Genomic DNA, 26,991 nt, shown 5'->3' on the forward strand with positions numbered 1-26,991 from the left:
AAACCACTGCTTGCAGGCTGTCTTTGCACCATGCTACTTTGCTGTGGTGCCAGGAGAATTACTGAGAGATCACAGGCAGGCTAACAAACAGTCCAAAGACAATACATGATACCCAGTCGCCACCTACTGTTTGCATATAAGCAAAGAGTAAAACAACACACCTAAAACGACAACTGCTATTGAACTCTAGTAAGTTTTGGGATAAATTTATGAAATTTCACTCCCTGCCACAAAACTTATCTAACACTGAGGGGAAAATGGCCTTGAATTTTCATTTTGAAAACAGAAATCAATCAGAAAGTGGAGAGCAATAGTACACAACTTTGGAAGTAGAAAAGTAACAGTTACCCAAAAATCTAAAAAGACCCTACACAGCTGCATCTTAAGTTGAAAGTCACCTCAGGGTGAACAGAGGGGAGGTGGGTGGCTAGGTGTCTCAGCCCCATGCTAGGTACCAACCATTCCCATCCCATTCAACAACATACAGGACTCTTTTCTCTAAAGAAAATTTAGAATTTAGGTTCAACCTACTCGTCTTGGGATATACAGAAATGAAAAACTGAAGTCAACTGAAACATTAGTTGATATGAGTGATATTACATTTGTGGAGTAAAAAAGTTGTACAGGACAGCAATTCCTGCAGGAAATGAAAAACAAGGGTAATAAGCTTTTAAAATATGGGATGCCTCTGAGGCACACAGTATACATTTAGTACAAGCAGTGTCTGTGAAATAAACAAGTATACAAAATAAATGCACCAAGTACTGAAAGACGAGAACTCTAGTGACCAGAACTCACCCCCAGACAATGTCCAAGATGCAAGCAGGAGGGTTGGCTAATTAATGCCAGAGGGAAGCTGAGAGTCAAAACCCCTGGCTTTTAAGGAAGATGACTGGAGAAGAGGAAGACATGGGGAGAGATCTACTATAGGGTTATTAGCCTCTATGGTTATTTTGCCATATGCCATGTGTGTGTATTACTGTACTAAATGAAATATTTTCTTATTTAACAAGTATATACATATTGATAAAATAAAGCATCAAGACTAGAGAGTAGCACTAAACTACCTGGGTCCAATTACAGCTCCACTGTCTAAGATGCTTTATCATTCTGTACTTCAGCTTCCTCTTCTGTACAACCACAATGTACATTTTCATAAAGAAATGAATGATGAATACAAAGTCATTACGATGGGCTCTGGAGAGGACTAAGTCCCCACTACTTATTATTGGCAGGCAGCATATTTTTGATTGGCACTTAGAAGATGGATTCCGGGGGCTTATGTGCACTGAAATACTCTATAGTATTCTAGAGCATCACAATTCCTTCCTGGAGCAATGAGAGATGGAGTCACAGGTGGCTTTCACCTTCCCAGCCTAAGCTCTCCCCTCCTCCAGCCATAATCACTCAGCTAAGCTACATTAACTCCTGTATCTGCTCTATTTCATCTCTATGCTAACTGTTTCTCTCATTAAAAATCACTGACAAGTGTTTTATCTTCAATGTTACCACAGCTAAATCCTAAATTTGCCGTTTGACAAATACCCATGGAGTGGTCTGTTTTGCCAGCCTATGCCTAGGCAAAATCAGAATTTTGACCTCAATGAAATTATATATATATTAGATGGAAATATTTTCAGAATATTCCAAGGGAATACTTTAAAAATCTGTACTCCAGTAAATTGGAAAACTTTAAAGAAATTAATAGATTTCTGGACTCAGCCAAACCACCAAAATTCAAATGAGGAAATTGAGATGATGGAGATGATGATGATGACGATGATGATGATGATTAGGAGGAGGAGGAGGAGAAGTAAGCTAGGGCCACATGAATTCACAGCAGAATTCTACCAGCCACTCAAAGATCTGCAGCCAGTTCTTCTTAACTATTTAAAAAGACAGCAACAGAAGGTACACTCTCAAACTCTTGTAAAGTCAGGTGATTCTAATATCAAAACCTGATAAAGACACAGCAACAAAGAGAAAACTCTAAACTAATATCCCTGATAAAGAGATTAAAAAATGTTTGGTAACATACTTACAAACAGAAAGCAGACATACATTCACTATAATCAAGTTGGCTTTATCTCTGAAATGCTGGAAAGTCTCAATATATGCAAGTCAATAAATGTAATAAACCACATAAATGGGCTTAATAGACACAGACAAATCCTTTGACAAAATCCAACATGCCTTCATAATAAAATTATTAAGAGAATTAAGACTAGAGGGAATATATCTCAACATAACAAAAGCTATATATGAGAAACTCATAGCCAACATCATCATAAATGGAAAAAAGTTTGAAGCAATTCTACTTAAGTCACAAGTGAGTCGGGGATGTTGCTCTCCCCACTTCTTTTAAGTAATATACTTGAAGTGGTAGCTGGGACAATAAGGCAAAAGAAGGAAATGAAAGAAATAGAAATAGGGAAGGATGAAGTCAAACCATCCCTACCTGCAGAGGTCATGATACTATACATTAGAGATCCCCAAACTTCTACCAGAAAACTTCTAAAATGATAAACATTTTAGCATCCCCAGCAATGTGACAGGATACAGAATCAGCTTGCACAAAGCCATAGCTTTGCTATATGCCACCAACAAACACAAAGAAAAAGATTATTGACACATTCCCAGTCACAATAGCATCAAAGAAAATAAGATAGAAATAAACCTAACCAAGCAGATAAGGACCTCTACAGTGAAAACTCTAAACCACTAAAAGAGAGAGAGAGAGAGAGAGAGAGAGAGAGAGAGACTAGAAAATGAAAAGACAGCCCACTCATGGATTGGCAGAATTAATATTGTGAAATGACCATTTTACCACAAGCTATTTACAGATTCAATACAACAACAATCAAATCTCCATCTCATTTTTCAGTTATAGAAAAACTATCCTAAAATTCATATGGAACTACAAAAGACCCCAGAAAGACAAAAATAATTCTGAACAAAAAGAACAATGTATTTCAGAGCCATAGTAATAAAAACAATATACAAAAGACACACAGGCTAATGGTGAAGACTCACACACAAACACATGTAACTCCAGACAATTAATATCTGACAAGGATGCCAAAAACCTAAGCTGGAGAAAAGAAAGCATCTTCAACAAATGGTGCCGGGAAGACCAGATGGCCATAGGAAATTAGACCCATATCTAACACCTTGGACAAAAACTAACTGCAAATGGATCAAAGAGCTCACTGTGAAACCTGAAACACTAAAACTGCTGAGAGAAAACATAGGCAGTGTCCTCCATGATACAGGCGTAGGAAAGGCTTTCTGACGGAGTCCATTTGCAGAGGATTTAGAGCCAACAATTGACAAATGGGAACGCAGAAAACTTACAAACTGAAGAAGCAGTCATCAAGTGAAGAGGAAGCCCAGAGAATGGGAAAGAATCTTTGCTAGCTCTTTCTCTAACAGAGGATTAGTATTTTCATAGAAGATAGATTTTAACATAAACATTAAATCCGACAGACATGTTTAGTTCAAGGTCAGCCTGGGCTGCAGAGTAAAAACCTTGTCTACAGATACAATCATCAGGAGCTACACTTGACTTCTCTGAGTGTAGACACTGTGTTTGAACTATTCTACGCTTTAGCATGGAAACTTTTATATTATGTCATACAGTGGTTATTTAAGACTCTGGTGAGCCTTAGCTTACTGGGGATCCCCTGAGTGAACCATATGGAGCCAGAATCGATGCAAAAAGCCAAGAGGGATTTATTGTTCCAGTGCACTGGGGTTGTCCCAGACCCAAAGAAGAGGCAGTGACCCCAGCAGGCCTTTCTGCCAGTTTTTATATGGTTTCCAGGGGCGGAATAGAGCATCAGCAACTAGACACAATATGACTGGCAGAACAATGAACCCTTTAAACTAATTGGTCTTTAGGGAATGAGGTAGTAGGGGCTTACTCAGCCTCTCCTTTCTGGCCTGCATGCTCTCTAACCTGTCTCTTCCAGAAAAGGGGTAGGGGCGAGTCTGGTGGAATTTTCTAACAGCTGAGCTGACTTCTTCAGTTACTAGTTCAAATATTAAAATGATGGAAGAAATAACGTCTAACAGCTAAAGGGAAGAAGTCAGTGGTGTGGGGCTATCATCTGTTTGTTTCTCTCCACACTATACTGAGTGGGTTCCATCAACTGAGCTCAGCCTATGGGCAGAACAGTGAGGACACTGAAGGGAGAGAGAGAAGAGTGAAGTCAGGGTAGTTCATCCCCAGCTCCCTGCTTACTGAGGGGTCACCAGGGCATGGCTGCATCCTTTACTGTAGGACACAGCATCTCAGAGGTCTTCCCAGCTGGCTCCCTTGAGGTCAGTGCTCTGACCCTTTAATAGAGTTCCTCATGTTGTGGCAGCCCCCAACCATAAAAATACTGCAACTGCTACTTCATAATTGTAATTTTGTTAATGTTATGATTCATAATGTAAATATCTGTCTTTTCCAGTGGTCTCTGGCGACCCCTGTGAAAGGTTCGTTTAACCCCCGAAGGGGTCTCTACCCACAGGTTGACAACCACTGCTCAAGGCAGTGGGGACAGCACCTTGTTCTAAATAGCACCCTGAATTCACAAAAATGTCACTTACTAAATTCTCCTCCAATTACCTTTTAGAATCTACTGTTTCCCATTTGTATTCTCTCAATTACATGGAAAGACTTGGGAGAAAGGCATTTACATGATGAAGAAAAGTTCTTCCCTTTGAGGAAAGAGTCTGAGCAAAAGAAAGCAGAGGCAAATGTTTCTTTTTTCATGATCCTACATGCATGAGTGACCTTAAGCACCCTGAGTCAGGACCCCCATTACTGGGCACACTGTGGTCACTTACAGGGATCACTTAGCCATTATTTATTTATCATTGGAATTTCTAATTAAAATACATCTTTCCTGTTCTCAGGTTTACTTGGTAGGTTTGTAGAGGAGCACAAATAAACACTCTGTAGAAAATAGCCAAGGTGTTCCTGGAAACAGGGTGGATGGTATTTATAGGTAAATTGTGGGTGGGATCCAAGTCCCTTTGAAATACAAAATTTTGCACATGTGCATTTTTTTCTGAAAAAGGTATGTGTGTGTGGGGGGAGGGGTGGTAGCTTTGTGTCAGTTTTCAAAGATATGTGCCCCTCTCAAAACCAGTGACAGTAAATTCCCCACAAGACTGCCTTGGATGCTTGCTTGCCAATGTCAGCTCTCCCCTAGAAATATTTCTGTAATGGGAGAAAGTTCTTATGTCGTTACAGAAAAGTGGGGTGCAGATACCAGCCATGGTAAACATATTTTCTATCTCAGGGTCATTAACACAGCTCATTCCCTTTAAATGATCTGTTGATACCCCAGCACCACTGATGGGTAGAGGGAACTGAACCCAGGGCCTTGTGTTGAGAATTTCACTATGTACTCCAGGCTGGCCTCAAACTCCCTGTCCTTCATCCTCCTGCCTCCACCACCAGCTTGTTGACTGTTTCCTACATGCAGAGTAGCCAATGCACATTTTAAGGAAGGCTGCTGGGAAGGTTACGCAGTTTCCTGCAGTAGAAGCTATGTCTTCACACTGAACGCTCCAAAGGCTTCAGATGAACTTCCAATGGCTGGGATGGGCTGCTTGGCATAAATCATGAAAATGAAAATTTTAAGTGGATTCCAGTTTATTCTGCAATCTTGCAAAAGGGCAAAAAGAAATCATCACACCACTTACTTTAGCAAAAGAAATGGACATGGGTGTCAGAGTCAAGGATCTACGCAGTTTATTGTCAAAAACAAGTAAAGATCAAGGGAACGCTAAGGAGGCAAATTAGAAACCTAGGACTGTAGTGACAATTTTGGAGTTTTGGTTTCTTTGAAGACATAGAAAAATTATAAGACTACGTTTTCACTTTAATCCCAGGTGTGCGGTATGGGGCTGCTTTGGGCTGTCTGAAGCAGCAGCAGCTGACTATGATTTGCCTCATGCTCTAGCAGAAGTGTGATTTTAACAGCTGCAGATCGTTTCTGCAATTGTGTAACATTTGGAATTCTGGAGACTTTTCAGATACATAAATGCATGGGTCCTGAGAGGTAGAGTGGGTTGGATGTTGGCTGGTATTGGTCATGGTTTGATAAGCAGTAGCTGCACAAAGAAGAAAAAACATGAACATTAGATATCTTCACAGTGAAGATCAAACTTGCCCCCAAGGAATCTGACACCCTTAATCAGCAGGAAGTACTCTAACACTAATGCCACACCCCTTCCTATTCCTGATTTTGCTCAGAGATCTCTTTCCTTTCCTCTCCTCTTTTTCTCTCCTATCTAGTGTTAGGGGGTTGAAAGTGTGGAAAAGGGATGGAGAAGGGTGGAAGAAAAAAAGAACCCACCAAGTAGCTAAAGACCAGTAACACATGACAGCAAAACATAAACATTTCTAAACTAGGCTGAGTAATTCTGCTACTGCTCTTGTGGTCTAAAATTGCATTTTTCCAAAAGTATGTGAAATCACTGTTACCTCAGGACTGTTATCAAAGTACTATTACACAGTGTAGTTTGTATGCCTCACTCGCAATACAAAGAAAAGGCACAAGTGCTCACTTAGGATAAACACAGTGACTAAAATGTTAGCAAGCTAGAGCTTCTCTGCTGTCTATAACCTGGGTATGATAGGCAGTGTTGGTGCCAGGCAGACAGGTTGAAATTGATTATTGCTAGAGCATATACCATGGATGGAGATGAGTTAATTCATGTTAATTATTGAGAAGACTGCAGAGTGTTAGGGAAGCTCTCAATGAATATTATATTACTTCTGAACCTGTTTCCCAACTGGTTTTGCTATCCAAGGCTCATTTTAAAAACGTATTTTGTATTAAATCTTTGACAATTTTATATCTTCATAAAATGAATTTTCAATATATTCACCTCATACTCCTCCCTCTCAATCCCTTTGTAATCCACCCCTCACTCTCTTATCCACTCCCAACCTCAGGCACAATTTTTTTCACCCATGGAGTCCAGTTTGTGCTGTCCATATACAACTAGGTTTGAGGCCATCCACTGGATTGAGGTCAACCTACCATGAACTAAACCCTAAAGGATTCTCCTCACCTAACAGCCATCAACTGACATTACACTAAGGTAACTTAGTGACCCCCCACTCCCACGCTGGAATGCTGACTGGCTTGACCTTGTATAGATCCTAGATAGGTAACTTCAGGGCTACGACTTCATGAGTGCAGTGTTCCCCTTGGGCCCAGACAACACTGTTTTAACCCAATACTTTCTGGTTCATAATCATTTGTACACACCCCCACCAAGGCTCAATTGTATGTTTTTAATGAACAAGAAGGGGCTTAAAGTTGGTGACTTTTTAATCAAAACAAATTCAATTATTACAGAGTCAGTAACTGGTTCATAAATCAGTTCTGCCCAATACAACACAAGGGGATTTGGTACAGTAGTAACCAAGTATGCTAGCTTGGTTTGGTTTGACTTCCTCTTTTTAAGACACTAATGCTATCTATCATGGGGCACTACTCTTCTGGTTTCACCTAATTCTAACCTTCTACGCTACCATTATCAAGTGGATTTGGGTGTTTAGTTGCCAACATATAAGTTTTCGGAGAACATATTCAAATTCCAGGAGTGTATGAAAAGAATGAGTAGAAGTGATTGCAAAACACAACGTTCCACCTTGACGCCTGGGGTAATGCTTAATACCTTAGTAAAATCCAAGTCTCTGGCTCACCAAGTGGCTCGACAGGTAAAAGAGCTTTCAGCCAAGAATGGTGGCCTGAGTTCAGTCCCTGGAACCCAATGATGGAAGGAGAGAACTGAATCCCACAAGTTGTCCTCTGACCTTCAATACATGCTGTGGCACGCCTATCCCTACCCAAATAAAAGAATAAATAGTTAAAAAAAAAATGTAATCCAAATCTTGTCTTTTCTAAAAGCATAACAACAGAGAATTCCAATGCTGTGTCATTCTGTGACTAACACTGGCTTCTGGAGTCCCTGCTGTGCCTTCAGGCTGAAGGACTGCCACTTTTTCCTCTGCACACGTCTTGCCTCATCATGGACTTACTTCCTAGGGTACACTGCATATACCACTGAAAACCTGTCTTCACTGTTAATCTCTCCCAAGTAGTCTATAAATACTGTAAAAAAAAAAAAAAAAGATGTCAAATAATTCAGGATTGCATGTACAGAATTAAATATGACTGTATATCTGAATGGGCCATGTGACAGAATTCTGAGAATGTGTTTTGGTCAGGAGATCACACTTTGTAAGTAGGCTGTCACGTGCCCACTCTCTGATAGACATTTGTTCCTTTACGAAATCAGACAAGAGACAAGTAACACTGCTTTCTCAATAAGCATTTCAGTTGAAAAACTGAAAGAAGGGATTTGTTAAGCATAAATACACAGAGCACTGATTAGTGCACTTACAATACAGCTGCAAGGCTTCATTTTTCTGAACTTTTGTAGTTTTACACAAATAAACAGCAATAATACCGAAGTTTTAGATCATTAGAACTCAATAAAAAATTCTAAGAAGTGTTAAGCACACAGCCCATGCCATAACTCACAAAAGCAGCCAACAAATCCCCTTTAGGGAAAACAAAGCAAGAGTACTTCCAAATTTACAGATTTTAAAATCCTACATAAGTATGTGAAAGAGAAGTGGGTTCACTAAATGCATCTAATTCAAACGGTCTCTGATTATACAAAAAAACAGCTTAGTTTTATTAAAGTACGATTTCTACTCATCTCGTGGAGAAACTCCTTTATACACGAAGATGAAAAAAAAAAAAAAAAGCCAACCCTGTTAAGTTCATGTCTTCTAAAATAATTAATGTATTCAAGTAGCTTAACAAAATCCTATTGGTAAGAGTTGATAGAAAGATTCAGGCTCCACATGTAGCATAATGCCTCTATTGGAGGTGTCTGTCACAATGTCCAAAATCTACAAATATGCTATATCACAGAACAAGAGAGAATTAAGATGAATGTGGATTAAGGTTGTTATCAACTGATCTTGAGATGGGGAAAATCCATTATCCTGGTGGGCCCAACATAGCAACAAGACTTCATCCTCTCGATGGAAGGGAGGTAGGAGGAAGTGTGGAGAGATACAAGTGTGCTCAATACTAGACTCGCTGTTACTGAGCTGGAGGAGAGACAGGAACTACGAGCCCACAAATCTGAGAAGCCTTTGGATGGAAAAAAAAAAAAAAGCAAAAACAAACAAACAAACAAACAAAATAAAACAGAACAAAACAAGGAAACTGATTGCCTACTAGAACCTCCAAAGGAGACAAGCCTGGCTAGACACCTTGACCTTAGCCTAGTGAGATTCATTTTATACTTCTGACCCCAAAAGCTTTAAGACAATGAATGTGTACTTTAAGTGGATAGTGGGCAGTGATAATAAAACTACTCAGTTTGCCTTGGGATTCAGCACCATCTTCCTACAAATGATGTTGACAGACAAGGTGTTCAAGGTATACACCCGGAGGTAGAGGAAGTCCAGGTAAAATGCCAAGACTTAGCAGATGAAAACTATCCATGTGAACTTCTAAAGGCAGAAGCAGCTGACTCTAAGAAAAATCTTGGAAACTACTCATTTCTTGTGTCTAAGCACACACACTCTTTACTTTTTAAACAGAGTTTAGGGAATTCACACTCTCAAAAAGACCTCACAAGCAAGGATAGGACATTTCACAGGTATTTTTCCCAATCTAAGCTTTCATATTCCCCGATGTTTTGAGGCAGGGAGTCTCAAAAGTGTGGTCCATTAAATTCACAAGAGTTTAAGGTGCAGATTCCTGAGTCAGAGTTTCTGCTAAGTATAGGCAAGTTCAGCTTTAATAAATGAGGACCAGGCAGAGAAAATATTATACACTATACAGTTAAAGACAATATCCAGGAAGTATTTATTAAACATTACTCCAAAAATGACTTAGGTAAATTGTCCCTATTAGTCCCTCTTTAGAAATCTCAGCACACCGATTTTATGTTTTTCATTTTTTTGTTTTGTTTTGTGGCCTCAGACAGCTCAGAAAGTGTGGGCTGGGCCTACTGTACCAGGTGGCGGTATGGATGATCACTTACATGTCTAATGGTTTCTAAACTGTTTTCTGTGTCCCCATCCTAACTCCCAGCCCATATTCATACACGTAAGGAAGAATAATGCCAGGTCTGCCATTTTATATGCTGTATGTAAAATAACGGAAGGACAGTGGGTATATCTCCGAGTCCAATATCATTGCTTAAGAACAATTTTATGTAATAGGCTGTATGAATTTCATGCCACATATTTTACTTGAAACATTCTAGCCATGTCTGTGATTCTGTATTTTCTAAGTTAAGTCTTGTATGCTGCGTACATTAAGTGCAGTAAGATTTAAAGTTTTCCAATTAAGGACAGGTCCTTTGAATGAATCAGTATGGGTAATAGTGGCTTTGAATGTATGGGCAGCTATATTACATTAGAGAGGAATGGTAAAATTAAAGAAATTTGACATGTGATTGATAAGGGTCTAAAATAGAGGGATTTAAAACAGACCCTCCCTAGGTGACATCGAAATTACTCAAATTCTAAAGCAAGGTCACAGAGAAGCCATGTAGCCCTGAAGGCAGGCCAAGGACGGAACCAAGCTCTCCCAAGTCTGAAGACTGTTCTTTTGCCGCATGCCATAGGCTAAGTCGGCAGGCCCGTTTCTGGGGGAGGTTGAAAGGAACGGGAAGAGTCCGCACTTAACCTCACAAACCGTGTCCCCAGTCAAGAAAGCCCCTGACCCAGGCCCCATTGCTCAGCTAAAGAGAGAAGCGGAACGAGCGCAAGCCACTCACCCTGCAGCAGCTGAGTACTGTGAAACCACCTCCAACTTGCTCCACGGTCGACAGGCCAAGCAGCAGCACCCTGTGCCAGTCCCAGGCTTCGACGGCTGCTAAATCCCAGAAGGTACCGAAGCAGCGGCTGGTTACAGCGAAGCCTCCAGGAGGCCGCCATCTTCCCGGCTTTCTCCGGGAAAGCTCGCAAGTCAACTAGATTGGCGGCCTCAAGGCCCGCCCAGGCCCCGCCTTGCACGGGCTGGCCCCGCCCACAGCGCACGCTCCCCGCCTTGGACTGGAGGACTAGTCCTTCTAACACCGCCTCCAACCTTCATGGGCACGCCCACCAGCCGGCCTGCGCCGCCGCAGATTCTCCAAATTGACGAGGTCCCCCTCAGACTCCGCCTCTCACTCTTGCTCCGCCCCCAGGCTGCCCGTACTGTCGCCTAATAGCGTTCTGCCGGCCGCTCAGACTTGGAACGAGCGCGGGACCGATAACCGAGCAGAGTCAGAACCATGTCTGGCTGTCAAGCTCAAGGAGACTGTTGCTCGCGGCCGTGTGGCGCGCAGGTAAGGACGGCGGTCTACAGCAGGCGAGGTGGGGTCACGGGCCGCGGGGTAGGGCTTCGGCCAGGAGCTCTAGGCAGCTAATTCCTAACCCAATCCGCGACAGTCAGAGGCCCCTCTCTGTGCTAGTATGGCCGCTCTACCGGAATTGTCAGGCACCCCAAAGGGCACTCTTTTGGGCAGTTGTCCTTGCCTATCTTACTTGACATTATGAGGTGGGAGCTCTTGGAAATGATTCTTCTTTAAGGAAAATGGGCCCAGGGGCAGCATGGGTTTTTCTTTCAGTTAAACACGACGCAGGCTTATGAAATGCCTTCTAGTGCTAAGAAAATGGTGAACTAGCGAACTAGAAGAATAAACAGTTTCGATACTAACTGATAAGCCCTGCAGAAGACTCAGGGGAAGTCCACAAAATTATATCTTTACTAACCTTTCGTCTAGCCAAGGGGTCTCAATTTAAAATAAAACAGGAAATATTTAGTGCAGAGTATCTGAACTATTATTGTCTTGGAATAAGTGGCTTTTCACAAATTCTTTATAAACCTTGAAATTAGGCAAGACTGAAAGGGAGATTTTGCATATAGGACACAGGTCCCTGGTGGCCATCCCTATATATGGAGAATGAGGAAAGTAGAATCAATGTATCAGAATCAAGGTGCATTGATAGCAGAAATGTTTGGCATCCCTTATTAGTAAATCTTGCTGACGGTCATCATAGAAATACAGATTTTTTTTTTAATACTAAGTGTTGTGCCAGATCAGCAAAATAACCTGTGATTCAAGAGCTGTGATTGAATTTATCAAGACAGAAAATAGCCACATACAAAAAAGAAGCTGAAGATGCTTTTCAAGTATAGAAGGAGAAGTGGGTGGTTTCAGATGGTGATTTGTCAAAGACTTTTGAATACCTAGCATTTTAGATTGGCCCATATTTTGAGGAAACCACAAAGAAAACTCTAGGAGCACTATATACCTCGACTAGAGATCTCATTACATGTCTCTAGCCTCTTCTTGCTGTGTGGAGGTATAGACTCAGTGTCAAATTCTGCTTTTTTGAGGGACACTTAGAAAGTCATATTCTGTGTGAAATCTCTTGATTCAAAAATGTTGGCTTGAGTTCTAAGTGTTGTGCAGATCAAATAAACGACTTTGGTCTGTGTTGGGGGTGGGGGTGGGGGTGGGGTCACTATTGCTGTGGTGAAACACCATGACCAAAGCAACTTGGGGAGGAAAGGGTTTATGTTGCTTCTAGTTCTACTTCACTGCTCATCATAGAAGGAAGTCAGGGCAGGAGTACAAGTAGAGCAGGAACCTGGAGGCAGGAGCTGATACAGACACATAGAGGGATGCTGCTTACTGGCTTGCTCCCTCTGGCTTGCTCAGCCTGAACTCAGGACCACCAGTTCAGGGTGGCACCACTCACAATGGGCAGAGTCCTCCCTCATCAATCACTGTGAAACTCCTCTATAGGCATGCCTTCAGCCCATCTCATGGAGGCATTTTTTTCAACCGAAGTTTCTGCCTCTCAGATGACCACAGCTTGTGTCCAGTTGACATAAAACTAGCCAGCATGGATCCCTTACTACTTCTTTTCTTTGTTAACGTATATGCATCCTTTAAGACTTAACTATGTGTTACCTGATTGGAAGGCTTCCCCAACAGTGAGCAAAACAACCCAGCACAGTCCACAAGATATCAGTTTGAACTGTTTGATATTAGCCTTCTCTTAATGTAAGAAATACGGTCTTAGTGCACCCAGTGTTTATTGAGCAAAGCACTATGGTAGGTATAACTTACCAAGAACATGTCTCTTGTTCCTTAGAAAGCCATGCCTTGGGGAGAAAACCCAGGAAGGCTTGCTTTTGATTTTTTTAATTTTGCCTCATGTATCATGGTGTCCTATTTATAGTGACGAAAGTTCGATTTGGTTTGGTCTGACTCAGTTTGCCCTATGTGTTAGAGATTAGTATTAAGTTATTAACAACACACAGAGCACAGTGGGGATTCTGAACAGAGGTAAGTTCCGGAAGACACAGCAGGATTCCCCCTCTTGCAGGTTTCTGAGAAACACAGATAGGAGGCCCAGGTAGTTCATGAGTTGTAGGCGTTTGTAGTCAGTTTGCCTCTGGGTCCCTGGACTGAGGAAAGGGAAAACATTTGTCCCTTTATGACTACAGAATCACAGCAGCCTGCTTGTCAATTCACTATAGCAGTCACTGCAGGGCATCTGCCAGCAACTAGACCTAGAGGCAGAGGCAGCTTCAATACTCTTCCATCTACAGTATAATTTCAAAGTAAAAGAGTAGGGGTATATAGCTGTATTGCCTGGATTCAAATCCTGGCCCTGCTGTCAGTTATCAGGTAGACAAGTTAATCTTTTGGTATGATAGGGCTGGTATAAGGTAAAGTTGTCCATACAGCTTTAACAGTAGTGCCTGACCCACAACAAGCACTTGGCAATTCCTGTTGTTGATAGATCATACATACTGGCATCCAGACATACATACATACTTTGTTCTTCCTCTTCTTTAGGCTATTACCTTTCTGTTTTTCTGATCTCAGTTTCTGTTTCCTAGCAGAAGAGAACCTATTTATTAGGCTGTAGCTCTCCTATGCCTTCCATCTCTTCTTGTCCTCTAAGTCTGCCTCATAGCATAGGTTATCATTTGGATATGAGTATCCCCAAAGTCCTATATGATAAAGGCTTATCACCCAGTTTTTGTACCATTTGCAAGTAGAAGCTCCTGTACACGATGGGGACAATTGAGAGATTCTTATGTCATCGGGCATGTGACCCCAGAAGGCAGGGAACACCCTATGTACCTTCTTTATCTTTTGCTTCGTGGCCATTAGGTGAGCCATGGGTGACACCATGTCCCCTTTACCATTAACACCCTGCACCCCACCAAAGGCTTAAAACTAAGAGACCCACCTGATCGTGGGCTAGAACTATAAAACTGTAAGCCCAAGCAAACCTTGCCTTATGTTAATTATCTCAGGTATTTTGTTATAGTGTCAGAAAGATGACTACTACTACTACATGCAATAGGAGATTGTTTCTACTAGACAGTTTTTCCATCTGTTTCCTTATCTAGGACTCACTGCCATAGCGACATCACTGAAAGAGTCTTTAGAATTTTATGCCTGCAAATTTCATCTACTTCTAAATGAAGCAAGTGAAACCCACTTTGGTCCAGCTTCCAAATACAATTCTTGAAAGCATTTGTTACTTAGGGGGCGCAGTGAGACGGCTCAGCAGGGAAAACTGCTTACTGCCAAGCCTGGCAACCTGTGTTCTGTCCCCAGGACCCACATGGCAAAACTAACTCCCTCAAGTTGTCCTTGTGCATCTGCCGAGGAGCAGAATGCTGTTGGGGACTCTACTACTCTGCTCATCAGCCTCATTTCATCCTGGTTAGTTCATCCTCAGAAGGCATGGAAACTTCCAAAGTTAAAAATATATCCTGCTTCTCTACCTTCACCCACAGAACCTAATCTGTAAACAATGCCATTTTCGGAACCTTCCTATCCACCTGCACAGCACATTGGCCCCACCCTTAGGAGTTCAAGCATCCTTCCCAATCTACAGCTTCTACTTCTGTGACTCCCCAACCATTTTCTGCTATACACTACCATCCTCTAACTGTGACGATCTTTACTAGATCAAGCTCCTCAGAGTGGGTCGGGTCGCACTGATATTTCTCCCTTCGGGGCCTAACAAAACTCACGGTTTGTTGAGTGACTGAGTGAAGCATATGATAAATGCCAGGAAACAAGTGCAAAGAGCCAATGCTGGCACATAGAACTGGAGGGAGGGTGGCCACAGCTTGCTGGAGTAAAAGCTGACCAGCAGGGTTTGAGAGAATTGCAACAACAGTGTAACAAAACTATCTTCTTGCCTGGAAGAAAGGCATAACTTAGTTACCTACTGATACACAGCAAATCATCCCACCATTTAGCAGCTGAAAACAGCACTGACTGTCCCATAGATCCTGAGGATTGGGAATCTCAGAGCAGCCGAGCTGAGTTATGGCTCAGGGGCTCATGAGGCAACACTCAGGCTGTTGCCAAAGCAATTGTCACCTCAAGGATGGGCTGCATAAGGAGGGTCTGCTCACCCATATGGCTCCTCAGGCCATGGTGGCCTTCTGCATAGCTTGGCTCAGAAAAGAACAAGCGATCTCAGAGGAGGGCGGGGGGCGGGTTCCAAGATCCAACGTTGAAACTGCACACCTTATGACCTCGTCTGCAATAAGTGATGGAGCCACTTCTGCTGGAGTCTGTTGGCACATGGTCCATCCCCAGCACCATCGGGATGCAGAGATCCCTGAGAACCATCTTGTCATTGATTCCATATAGAGTTTGACTGGAACTGAGGGGTTTATATAAACCAATAGTGAAAAATCCTTGAAAAGTAAATTAAGACCTAATAGATAAATTAAGACGTAATAGATGAAGGAAGTGGTATTTGGACATTTGTCGCTTTGGGGATCCAAGCTCAATGCTCAAAGTACTGTGTTAGTTTAGTACTTACGGTAGAATGGAAGATGAATTGGAGAGGAAGAAAATGCAAGTAAGGACATCAAACAGGAAAAGCATACCTTCTACCTCCAAATGTCAGTCTTGGGGACACTTTTATTGGAATTATAAAGAGAGAGCAATGAAAATGTAAATTTCCCCAAATTAATGGCATGGAAGTTAAAAGATTACCGTTTATACTGACATTATTTTCATTACCATTTTTTATGTTTAAAACCCACGCTTTAATGAAGACAGTGATGATAGTAGATAGTTAAAATAGAATTAGTGTCATTACTTGGCAACTACAGGTCATTCCCTAAAATCATGAAAACTACCCATGGGCCCATGAGCTGAGGAGTGGGCAAAGCCATTGCTGCATAAGCCTGTAACCCGAGGTCATTCTCTGGAGCCCACCAGAAGTGGACTGAGAAAACTGACTCCACAACGTGCTCCTCTGGCCTCTGCATCTGTGCCCTCAGCTCTGGTAATAAAAGAAAGAAAACTGAGGTTGAAATTCGGAAGTCTGGGAATCATGGATCCATATCAGAAAACCAACCCAGAAAGTATCCTGACCTGCCAGTAAGAACAAAGCTGAGAGCAGGCTCTGCTCTGACCTCCTGTCAGTGTTGGAGGGATGGAAAGAAGCCTCCCAGGGCGGTGCAAAGCCTGAAAGGGCTTTTGAGAGAAGGTGCCATGGCACAGAATCCAGCAAAGCACAGAACAGGATGAAACTGCAGGCAGAAGGGAAGCGAAGCTGTGCATGCTGGACCTTCTCACTTCCTGGATCCAGTCTCCGGGAAAGTCGTGAAAGACTGAGGCAAGCAAGCCCCGTGATGGGGGCTTAGAGTTGTAGGTAGGCAGGTTCACAGCTATGCAAACTGTGGAATGGTCACAGCACCAGAAAGGTGGATACACTGCAGGTTCTCTGTGCTCTTTGGATTTTGTCCAATTTGGCTTTATTTGAAAACTAATTATTCATGCCCAAGTGTGTTGAATTCTGTTTTGAAAAAATTCTAACACACCTTTACTGCTTTCCGAATTAATGACTAAATTAAATAACTTCAACACTTTCTCTTGGGGGCCAGTATTGAGGATCAGATTTGGACTCTTGCTTATGCTAATAAACATATGCTTTACCACTGAATGTCACCCCTCGCCTGAAAGTTTATTTTATGTTTATGCCAGACTCCTCCCAGAGGAAAGCCAGGGTCCAGGTATGTGCTGGTGTTTTAAGGTGAAAGAAAGGAAGACATGGAAATAAATGGAGCTACTGTTAGGCATAAGTATGCATTTCTGTGACACAAAAGTGAAATGTCTTCAAAGTGGGATGAAAGCTATTCACACTTTGATGTCTAATATATTCTGAATGTCACTTCGTCTGTTTCTGCCATACCATAGCGTCTCTTCTATTCATTGTGAGTCTTTAGCTTCATGCTATATAGGTGTTATGCTCACTGAGAGCCAACTCCAACAACAGCTGAAAGGCACCATTGGCATCCAGGGGTGCAATAGACGATAAGCTATCCCCTTGTGCCCATTCCAAAGATAACATTTCCACGTTCACACTCTTGGGCCGCACAGGTTAAAAGACTGCACCTGAAAGTCAGCAGATGTGTGCCTGCCAGGGCTCCGTTACTCCCCTGTAATGCTATCTTCCTGATCTGAGTGGCTGAGGAGGACAATAGCAGCACTGCCCGCCATGGGTGTGCTGTAGCAGGGAGCTGGCTAATGGCTCTAATCCCTCAATCCTGGGGAAAGACAAAGGGAGAGGGGGATCTATAATAATAGACCATTTTCGGTAATGTTTGCAATTTGTTGCGCAAATTTGGTCTTAATGATTGGAACACTGCAGGAGTCTTCCCATTAGTTGTATTTAATATGTAATTAAAATATCATTTATGTTCCCCAAAAAGGAAATAGCAAATTATATGGGGCATAGAAGTTTTTTGGCTAGATTCCTTGAGAAGAGTAAAAAAATCCATTTTATTATTAACTTTAAGTAATTAATTTGTGTTCAAGAACTTTAGCTCTTTAAAGTGGAAGGAAGCTCATAGTATGTCACATGGTTCTCTGTGGAGTGCTTTTACTGTAGAGACTTTTAAATTTTATTTTTAAATATATATATATATATATATATATATATATATATATACTCACCTTTGTGTGATATATGCACATGAGTGTAGGTGCCCAAGGACTCCCCGGCAGAGATGTTGGCTCCTCTGGAGCTGGAGTAACATTGATTGTGAGCTGACTGACATGGGTGCTAGGAACTGAACTCCAAGCTTCTGCAAGAACAGTACAGACCTTAACCTCTGGACCATCTCTCCAGCCCCAACTTTTATGTTATATTGTGTGTGTATCTCTCTGTGTCTGTGTCTGTGTGTGTGTGTGTGTGTGTGTGTGTGTGTGTGTTGGTAGGTAGGTAGGTAGATATGTGCACATGCAGATGCCTAAGAAGACCAGAGGCTTCAGTTCAGCCTGGAGATGGAGCTAGAGAGAGTGAATCACTTGATGTGAGTGGTGGCAACTGAACTCTGGTTCTCCCAAGAACAGGACATGCTTTTAGCTGCTGAGCCATCTCTTTAGCTTTGTGCTGTGTGTTTTATCTTCATTTCATCTCACTTTATTCCTTAAAGTGTGCTTATTTCATGGTTGAGTAAAAGTAGGGCTCAGTGTCTTAGTTAAGATTTCTGTTGCTGTGATAGAACACTGAGCAAAGCACAACGGGGAGGAAAGGGTTAATTTTAGCTTACAGCTTATAGTCCATCATCCAGAGAAGTCAGGGCAGGAGTACAAGGCAAGAAGCCAGCTGGAGGCAGGATCTGAAGCAGAGGCTATGGAGGAGTGCTGCTTACTGCTTTGCTCCTTGTGGCTTATATAACCCAGAACTGCCAGCCCAGGGCCAGCACCACCCAAAGTGAGCTAGGCCCACATCAATCATCAATCAAGAAAATGCACCACAGGCATGATTATTCACAGGCGACAGGTGGGGTCAATTTCTCATTTGAGGTTCCCTCTTCCAAGATGACTCTAGCCTGTGTCAAGTTGATGTAAAACTAGCTAGCATACTAGGCATCGTGTAAACGGTGAATTAGATATTATGTAGTTTGACCTTCTTTGCGAACTCCTAAACCTGTGCTGATTTTTACAAAAGCCTGGCTTTTTCTCATACTCTGAATTTTTTATTTTGAAGGCTACTTCATCAAATTATCATGCATACCACCAAAACTATTTATCTATATGCATACATGCATACATACATACATGCATACTCAAACACAGAGAGAGGAAAGAAGAGAGAGGATGGGAGAGAGAGAGAATAAACCAGAGAATGACAAGTAAATAAATATTGGGAAACACAATTTTAGCTGCCCAGTCTGTTGAAATAATGGTTTTCCCCTTTACCCAGGGCCGCCATCCATAGTCAGTTATTTGCTGTGCTTTTCTTTGTAGCAAGGGTTTCTTGTTTGCTCTTTGCTGAGACTGCAGCCCACCGAGTCTTGAGTTTATTTGGGGGTTTTCTGTGTGGTACAAGTCTGGAGTTTATCTCAGAGTTCTGATGCTGGTCCAGCTATCAGAGTGAAGCCCAGAGAGCCCAGAACTTTCTGCAGGTGGCTTGAAGTGAATGTCAGCTTTGGAGTGCCCTGCCCCCAAGACATTTCCCTGAGGAGTCCTAGGAAGTTCACTTTCCACCTCTGCCACCTCTTTTGAAATATTTGTGACCATGACTGACTAGGCAGTTATTGTCTGCTTTCCAGCTAAGGCTACATATCGTACTGCCAAAATGGAGCTCATGGTTCTTCTGTGCTTGCTTTAGTTAGTTTAAACTGTTAAGAGAAAAGCAGGGAAACCTGGGAGTTATTACAGCTAGACATAAGTAAGGGTGATGTTCCTTCTGGCCTTTACTCACACGGTTCCGTAAAATGCCTTCGTAGAAAAGGATCATAACGGCTTCTGAGTAGGATTTGTTTATTGATTGTTATTTGCTTGATTTTAATGGTTTGCCATAGTCACTATTATAATTGAATAAGAAGATATTTAAATCACTTTGGAAAACAACATTTTAAAGATAAAATTGAAACTGCCCCAACACAGACTGTGTTGAACATGTATTGATAGTGAAGTGTCATGTATGGTGTTCTAGCAGGGTGTTCTGTGAAGCACTTAGCTGTGTAGCCCAAAGTGTGGGGTTCGTTTGTTGGTTTGTTTGTTTTTAGTACTGGGTTCCACTGCCTTTCTGTTGACACTGTGTCATAGATCCCTGGCATTTCCCTGCCTTGTTTTTACAGCCCGTTCCATAGAGTTAGACCCCTGTACTGACCAATCCCAGACTGCCAATTAAGTAAATCCATTTCTAACGATTAGGGAAGTGCCAGCTGGAGTGCACAACTTAAAGAGTCATTTGCAGATCATCATCTTCTGTTTCAGGACAAGGAGCACCCCCGATTCCTGATCCCAGAACTTTGCAAACAGTTTTACCATCTGGGCTGGGTCACCGGCACTGGAGGGGGAATCAGCTTGAAGCATGGGTAAGTTCCTGACTGATCGCAGCCGTGAGAGTTCTTATTTCAGCAGGCCTCAGGGCTGTGTCCAGACCCAGCTGATAGTCAGTTTAGTGTGAGACTGAAGCCGGATACTTTCTAAATGATTGGTGGATGTCTGCATAACCCGGTGGAGCCAAGGAGCAGAAGCACCAAGCACAATAAATTCCCAGTTGTTAACTGGGATAATTTGGTCCTCTCTGTTTGGAACATCAAAGGTAAGCAAAGTAGTTGAAGACTTATTTCAAAAGTTCAAAGAAATATTTAAAAGTCACTTAAATAGAAATTATTAATTATTAAATTCTAATTAAGTTCAAAAATCCATATTTAATGAGTTCAAAACAGGCCATGAGCTGTTTTTGAGCAGAGATACCATGATTAACAGGCCCAGCAATGCTACTATCTACTCCTTTGAGGCACTGGGTTTAAAACAGAAGGACTCATTTTCTGTTGCTCACTGAGTTCAGTGAGTGTCTTGTGGTCAAGCAGATGAGGAGTAAGCACGAGGAAGCAAGCCTCCTTCTCCCAGGGCTTGCTGAACTGGGTTGATATCTTACCCCTGAAATGTAGAAGTCCTGTTGCTGGAGGCAGGGTTTTATTCTGTATTCTAATTCACCTTTTTTCTTTAGCAAAGTTGGATCATTAAAACATTTATATGCTGAGTGTATGTGTACATGATATGCATGTATATACATGTACATATATGTTTGTGTATGTCTCCATCAAGGAACCTGCATTTTATAATAGGAAGTAGATTGTAAAATAAAATCAGAACATCTTAAACAAATTTTTATTTTATTTTATTTCTTCCCACAAAATAATGACTTTGGAATTTCATCTGCTTCAAATTACAGTGTCATTCATGAAATATTAATTCAACAGTGGGAAATAGCAAAATGTGACTTAGCCAACAGCTTATACAGCTGTGGATATAAGAATTCTCTCAGTACAGATAAAGCGTGTTCCCTGTTCGCCTGCATGTCCATGTTGCCCTGTGCCTAAGCTTTCAGGTTTTCTAATGCACAATATACCTGAAACTATGAATAATTCATTCCTATCTGAGAAGTCAGGTACCTGTAATTTAATTTCCCTGATGTATGATTTATTTCTAAAGGCTGCTTTCTATGATCTCCCTCTCTACTGGTTATTTGCATATGCAGGAAATGGCTTTGTATATAATAGAGCTCCTACCCAACTGAGCGAAAATACTTGTTTCTGGCTTTTTAAAAATATATACAGCAAAGTTAAAAAGAGTAGAATGCAAACTCAAGAGAAGTTGTCAAAGCAAGAAACTAGACAGGACTTCTTCTAGAAGAACTTTACTGTTCCACAGCCTGATTGTGTGCGGCCAACATAAACCATTTATTGGCACACCTCTTAATATGTAATCACTTTTATAGCACCACAATCAATTTATAGGAAAGTTGCATCATCTGTAGTTTTTCGTTATTTTTAATAGGCAAGGAGCTCCCTCTAGGGGCCACAAATGGGAAGAGCCAGAATTTTAAGGCTTCATTTGGCTTCAAGTTTGTGCCTTACAGACTAAAATGGCTGTTTTTAATAAGGTGTTGAATGTTATCCCTAATAGTTAAATGACTTTATTCAACCATATGACTCAGCTTCGTGTTTGCGGTGATGGTTTTGTCTGTGTCTGACTCTTGGTGCAAATAAAGTTGAAAAGACAATGTACATACAGTAGGTAATGCACTAGAACCGTAGGAACAGTAGTCTTTGGGAAGATAGAAATACTGACAGCTTTCAAGGTTTGGCTGCTACATGACTAATGTATGGGTGTGTGTGTGTGAGTGAGAGAGAGAGAGAGCGAGAGCACAGAGATCCACATAGAGATTGCACTGAGCACAGGCACAGGCACAGGACCCTCAAAGTCAGTCCATGGCCCTCAGCAGCCATGGCCTTTCGGGCTTGGTCTGTAGCGTTTAGATTTAGCATGTCCTGTTTTCAGTATGTGCCAGCCGCACTAAGCCGGTTGCATTTGATTAACACATATTGTAGATGAGCTACCTAGATATAATAGTTCAGTAATCTCTAAGAGCAGAGGGTAAATTAGACTAGACACCTGGGCACAGATGTAGTGTGAGCTCTTGCTTTTGTTTGTTTGTTTGGCTTGGGGATTTTTTTCTCCTCTTGTTTAGAATGAGAGCAAGGAGTATAGAGAAGTAACTCCAGAACTCACTCTCGGGAGCCTCAAATCTTGTTTTATTTGTGGCTTATAAAACCAAGCAATACATTATCTCCTAAAGCAAAAGCTGTCGGGTTTTTTTTTATGCTTTTCTTTTGTGTTAGTATTGACATGTCCAAAATTTACTTAGTTTGTCTAAGAATTAGTCAGAACTGATCAAAGTCTAAATTAATTCCCATTTACAAAGGCAACGATACAAACAGACTTAGCACAGCTAGAATTTCTCCGTGTCCACAAGGCTGTCGAGCCAATGACTGGGGCTGTGCAGTGTGGTCCTTGCCCTTGCCAGAGGCTCAGGAGGGAGGGCTGCCGCACTGTTGCCTCGGGCAGCAGAGACTGAGCGCCTCAGCTGCTTCAGGAATCTAACGCATGCATGAGCTCCCCGGATTCTGCTCGCCTCTCAGGCCTTTATCGTCTAGAGTGTAATTTACTCATCTCACCCACGTGCCCGTCAGCCCCAAGAGTGTACTGTGTATCAGCCACTTCAGCAGCTTTGTACAGACCATCCCCATCTTCACTAGGAGCTGTGGTTCCTGCGCGTTGTGCACCTCTGTCTCCATGGCAGAAGCTAGAGTCCCGGGTGTTGAGGCTCCTTGATTTTCATCTTTGTGGCAGCTCATTTACATGCTCTGACAACTGGAACTAATAAGTGAGCCAGGGGACCATTCTGTAAATGGAGAGAATATGGGAGGTTTGGAAATGATGCTGCAAGTCATATTTGACAGCACCATAGAGGACTTTGTGGAAACTGGTACAGGGTATAGATCTAAAACCCATAACAAAAGACATTTCTCCCCACCTCTCAATCTCTTTCTCTCTCTCTCTCTCTCTCTCTCTCTCTCTCTCTCTCTCGGTATGGGTTGTTGGTGTGTGTGTGTGTGTGTGTGTGTGTGTGTGTGTGTAATTGTCCTTTTTGTTTATTTCAGAGATTTGCTCACTGCATATCCCAGGCTAGTCTTGAACTCATGATCTTCCTGGTTCAGCTTCCTAAGTGCTGTGATTATTAGCATATTCGACTACATTCAATACCCTTTCTTCATTTTTCACTTTTTGTGATTGCTTTACTGTCAAATAATTTCCAATATTTACATGCTTGTCATAGAGGAAACTCTTCTACAGTTACCCAGTGTTAATGCTGTAACTTAGCAAACTGTCCAGCAGAGGGCTCTGCACTTCATGACTTCAAGCAATAAATTTAAACCTCACTCTTTGTAATGCAGAAATGTTCAAAATCATACTTTGCCGGATTGAATTTTAGAGTTGCTATATTTTGCATGGGATACTGACATTCTGTTCATGCATGCCGAAAAGTGCTCAATACTACATATTCACATTTATCTTTCCTCGAGTCCCTCATTACTGGGGTGTGTGTGTGTGTGTGTGTGTGTGTGTGTGTGAAAAGAAACACATATATGTGAAAGCAGGAAAGATAAAAGCAAATAACACAAGTTTTCTTTGGCTACTAGTGTCTCGTAGTGTCTTAGAACTCTTTCTGTGCACCCCAGCTCCATCCCTCAACAAGCAGCCATTTGTGGCTTGGTGTATAAAGAACATTAAAAGTTAGACTACAAGGCTACACTTTATTTGTGCAAAACCAGAAATTTAGCTAAACAAAACCAATTTCTATATTTTTGTCACCAGCAATGAAATCTACATTGCTCCCTCAGGCGTGCAAAAGGAGCGCATTCAGGTATGCTAAAGGATCTCGGAAGCTCTCTCCCTCTCCTTGACTGCTGTTCCATGAAGTAGAATTGCTTCTAAAAGGTTATGTTAGTTTTGAAGGGTGGTTCTATTGTGATCATTTAAATAACCAATCAACAAACATTTGCTAAGTAACTATTAAATATTTGTTAAGTAATTACAATTTTTTTGTAAAGTGGCCAGTATGCTCCACATAACCAGTGTGTTTTTTAAAATCTCCTTCAGGGCTGGAGAAGTGGCTTACAGCTTGAGAGCACTCGCTCTTAACCTCTGCTCTTGCAGAAGACCTGGGTTCGCCTCTCAACACCTATACAGTGGCTCACAACTCCCTATAACTCTACTTTCCGGGGATCTAAAGCCACTCTTCTGACCTCTCAAGGGAGCAGGAATGCCCAGGATACACATACATGCATGCAGGCAAACACACAAAAATAAGTACTTAAAATCTCATCCATAAAACTGTAGCAGGCCGCAGTTAGAAGTGTGGTGTCATCCTCCTGTTATCAGACCTGTGACCTAGGCCTGCTGATGGCTCGGGTCACACCAACTGGTTCAGATTGTCAGTGGCAAAGCTATTCCAATTTAAAGGGGATTGTTTCATTTTTAAGAAGTGCATTCTATGTTGATGCTAGAATAATACCCTCCAAATCAAGCCAAATACATAAAACATTGATTTAAGACAAGAAAAAAGGAAGGGTTTCTCTCTTAACGGAAGTTTATATTGTAGTCTGTGATGAGCCCTGACATTTGGAAGTTGCAAATCAGCAATATGCGGACATCACTAAAAAACATTGGATTGACACATTCCTGAATACTTGAAGAATAACGTCATTACTGAATTCCTCAGGAGATAAGAAAATTCTGACACCCATTTGCGATGTTGATTTCTTTATATGCATTTTTGGAAAAATAGTTGTGAAACAGCAGGCCTAAGTCCATCAAATAGCTGCAACATCATTAATTATCCAATGGTTTCTACATCAGATTTTATCCCTCAAATTTCAAAAGTTTTTGATCACATAAAACTTTATTTTTTAATTGTATTGGTTTGTGTGTATCAGCGTTTTCCCTGCATGTGTATCTGTGCACCCTGTGTGTGTGCAGTTCCCATGTAGGCCAGAAGGGGGCATCAGGTCTGCTGGGACTGAAGTTGAAAGTATGGGGGCTGAGCACCGGATCCAGGTCCTCTGAAAGGGCTGTCAGTGCTCTTACCCACTGAACCGTCACTCTGGCCACAGCATAAAACTGTGCTAAAGTGGGAAACAAACATAAACATTTATTTTGAATATTAAGCAAAGGCATATGATATACAAATACACAGTAGACACATTTTAAGTGTTTTTTTTTTTTTAAGAAAGCCTTTTCTCTTTCTCTCTCTATAAATAGCCAGAAGACATGTTTGTGTGTGACATCAATGAGCAGGATATAAGTGGGCCTCCAGCATCTAAGAAGCTGAAAAAAAGCCAGTGCACTCCTCTTTTCATGAATGCTTATACCATGAGAGGTATGCAGAAAGGAGTTGGTATATAGAACATTTGCAGAGTCGGCCTCCCTAATCAAAGTCATTTTGACTTCAGTTAACAGCTCTCGAGTATCTAATATGTATAAGAACTTGAAAGATTTCAACCCATCTCACTCTCCCATCAACTGAGAAGAAGGTCCAGTGTTATTCTCTTCCCTGCTAGTTAGTTCTTGTCAGCTTGACACAAGCTAGAATCATCTGGGAAGTGCAACTTCAGTTGAGGAATTGCCACCATCAGACTGGCCTGTAGGCAGGTCTGTGGGGACATCTTCTTGATCAGTAACTGATGTGGGAGGGCCTAGCTCACTGTGGGTGGTGTCTCTTCTAGGCAGGTGGTCCTGGATTGCATAAGGAAGCAGGCTAAGCAAGCCTTGAGAACCAGGCAGTCAGCAGCATCCTTCAATTCTAACCTCCAGGTTCCTGCCTTGAGTTCCTGCCCTGACTTCCCTCAGTGGCCCGGGACATAAAAGCCAAGTAAGCCCTTTGCTCTCTTTTGTTGGCTTTGGTCACCATGTTTTAGCAACAGAAACTAACTGGGAGACTGCCTTACCCACCACCACTTCCTATGGTGGAAAAAGTTAAGTCCATAACCAAGCACACGTACATTCAGAGAGTCGCCTGGTGATATATGTTGATTTTCTCTTAAAGACGTAAGTTCTCCCCACTGAGCATCTACCCTTCATCCTGCAGGAGCTGGCGCAGTGATTCATACCCACTCTAAAGCTGCTGTGATGGCCACCCTTCTGTTTCCAGGACAGGAGTTTAAAATTACACATCAAGAGATGATCAAAGGAATAAGGAAATGTACCTCAGGAGGGTATTACAGGTACACTTTTTTATTAAGTTATTTGGCATGCATTTTTCCTTCTCTTTGATAAGTCAGACCATGGTCCTTTTGTACTTCTAATGAGATGCAGTGGGCTCTGCGTTCAGTAATACTCACTGAGCGTTAGACATCCACACACATTCTTGGGGACAGACTCCTCCTCCCTTCCCCAGCCATGAGACTTATTAACAACACAAATAATGGAGTGTTTGCTCTATTAACATGAACAAAAGTCTACTCTGCAGCGTCTGTCAAAATGGGTGGGGCAGCCCCTGTTTTCTGCACTGAGAAAATAAGATCTCCT

General features: G+C 41.9%; 2 protein-coding genes across 5 annotated transcripts in view; one reads left to right on the plus strand and one right to left on the minus strand.

Moving 5' to 3' along the window:
- Pdhx (pyruvate dehydrogenase complex component X) overlaps positions 1-11,090 on the minus strand; it is a 58,224-nt gene extending 47,134 nt beyond the window's left edge. Inside the window, exon 1 of the mRNA XM_021151849.2 lies at positions 10,825-11,090. Coding sequence (XP_021007508.1) covers positions 10,825-10,984 — 160 coding nt within the window. The 5' untranslated portion in view covers positions 10,985-11,090. The remainder of the gene's footprint in view (positions 1-10,824) is intronic.
- Positions 11,091-11,214: 124 nt separating this feature from the next.
- Apip (APAF1 interacting protein) overlaps positions 11,215-26,991 on the plus strand; it is a 34,507-nt gene continuing 18,730 nt past the window's right edge. For 3 of the 4 annotated variants that reach the window (XR_003835577.1, XM_029472706.1, XM_021151861.2), the window contains exons 1-5: positions 11,215-11,376; positions 20,326-20,426; positions 24,280-24,328; positions 25,726-25,843; positions 26,552-26,687. Coding sequence is in view for 3 of the 4 variants with exons in the window: in XM_029472706.1 (XP_029328566.1) it covers positions 11,323-11,376; positions 20,326-20,426; positions 24,280-24,328; positions 25,726-25,843; positions 26,552-26,687 (458 nt within the window). In the remaining variant the exon portion in view is untranslated. The remainder of the gene's footprint in view (positions 11,377-20,325; positions 20,427-24,279; positions 24,329-25,725; positions 25,844-26,551; positions 26,688-26,991) is intronic. The other variant, XM_029472712.1, reaches the window with a different exon arrangement.

This window comes from Mus caroli, chromosome 2 (assembly GCF_900094665.2).
Source record: "Mus caroli chromosome 2, CAROLI_EIJ_v1.1, whole genome shotgun sequence".
NCBI classification, from domain to species: domain Eukaryota; kingdom Metazoa; phylum Chordata; class Mammalia; order Rodentia; family Muridae; genus Mus; species Mus caroli.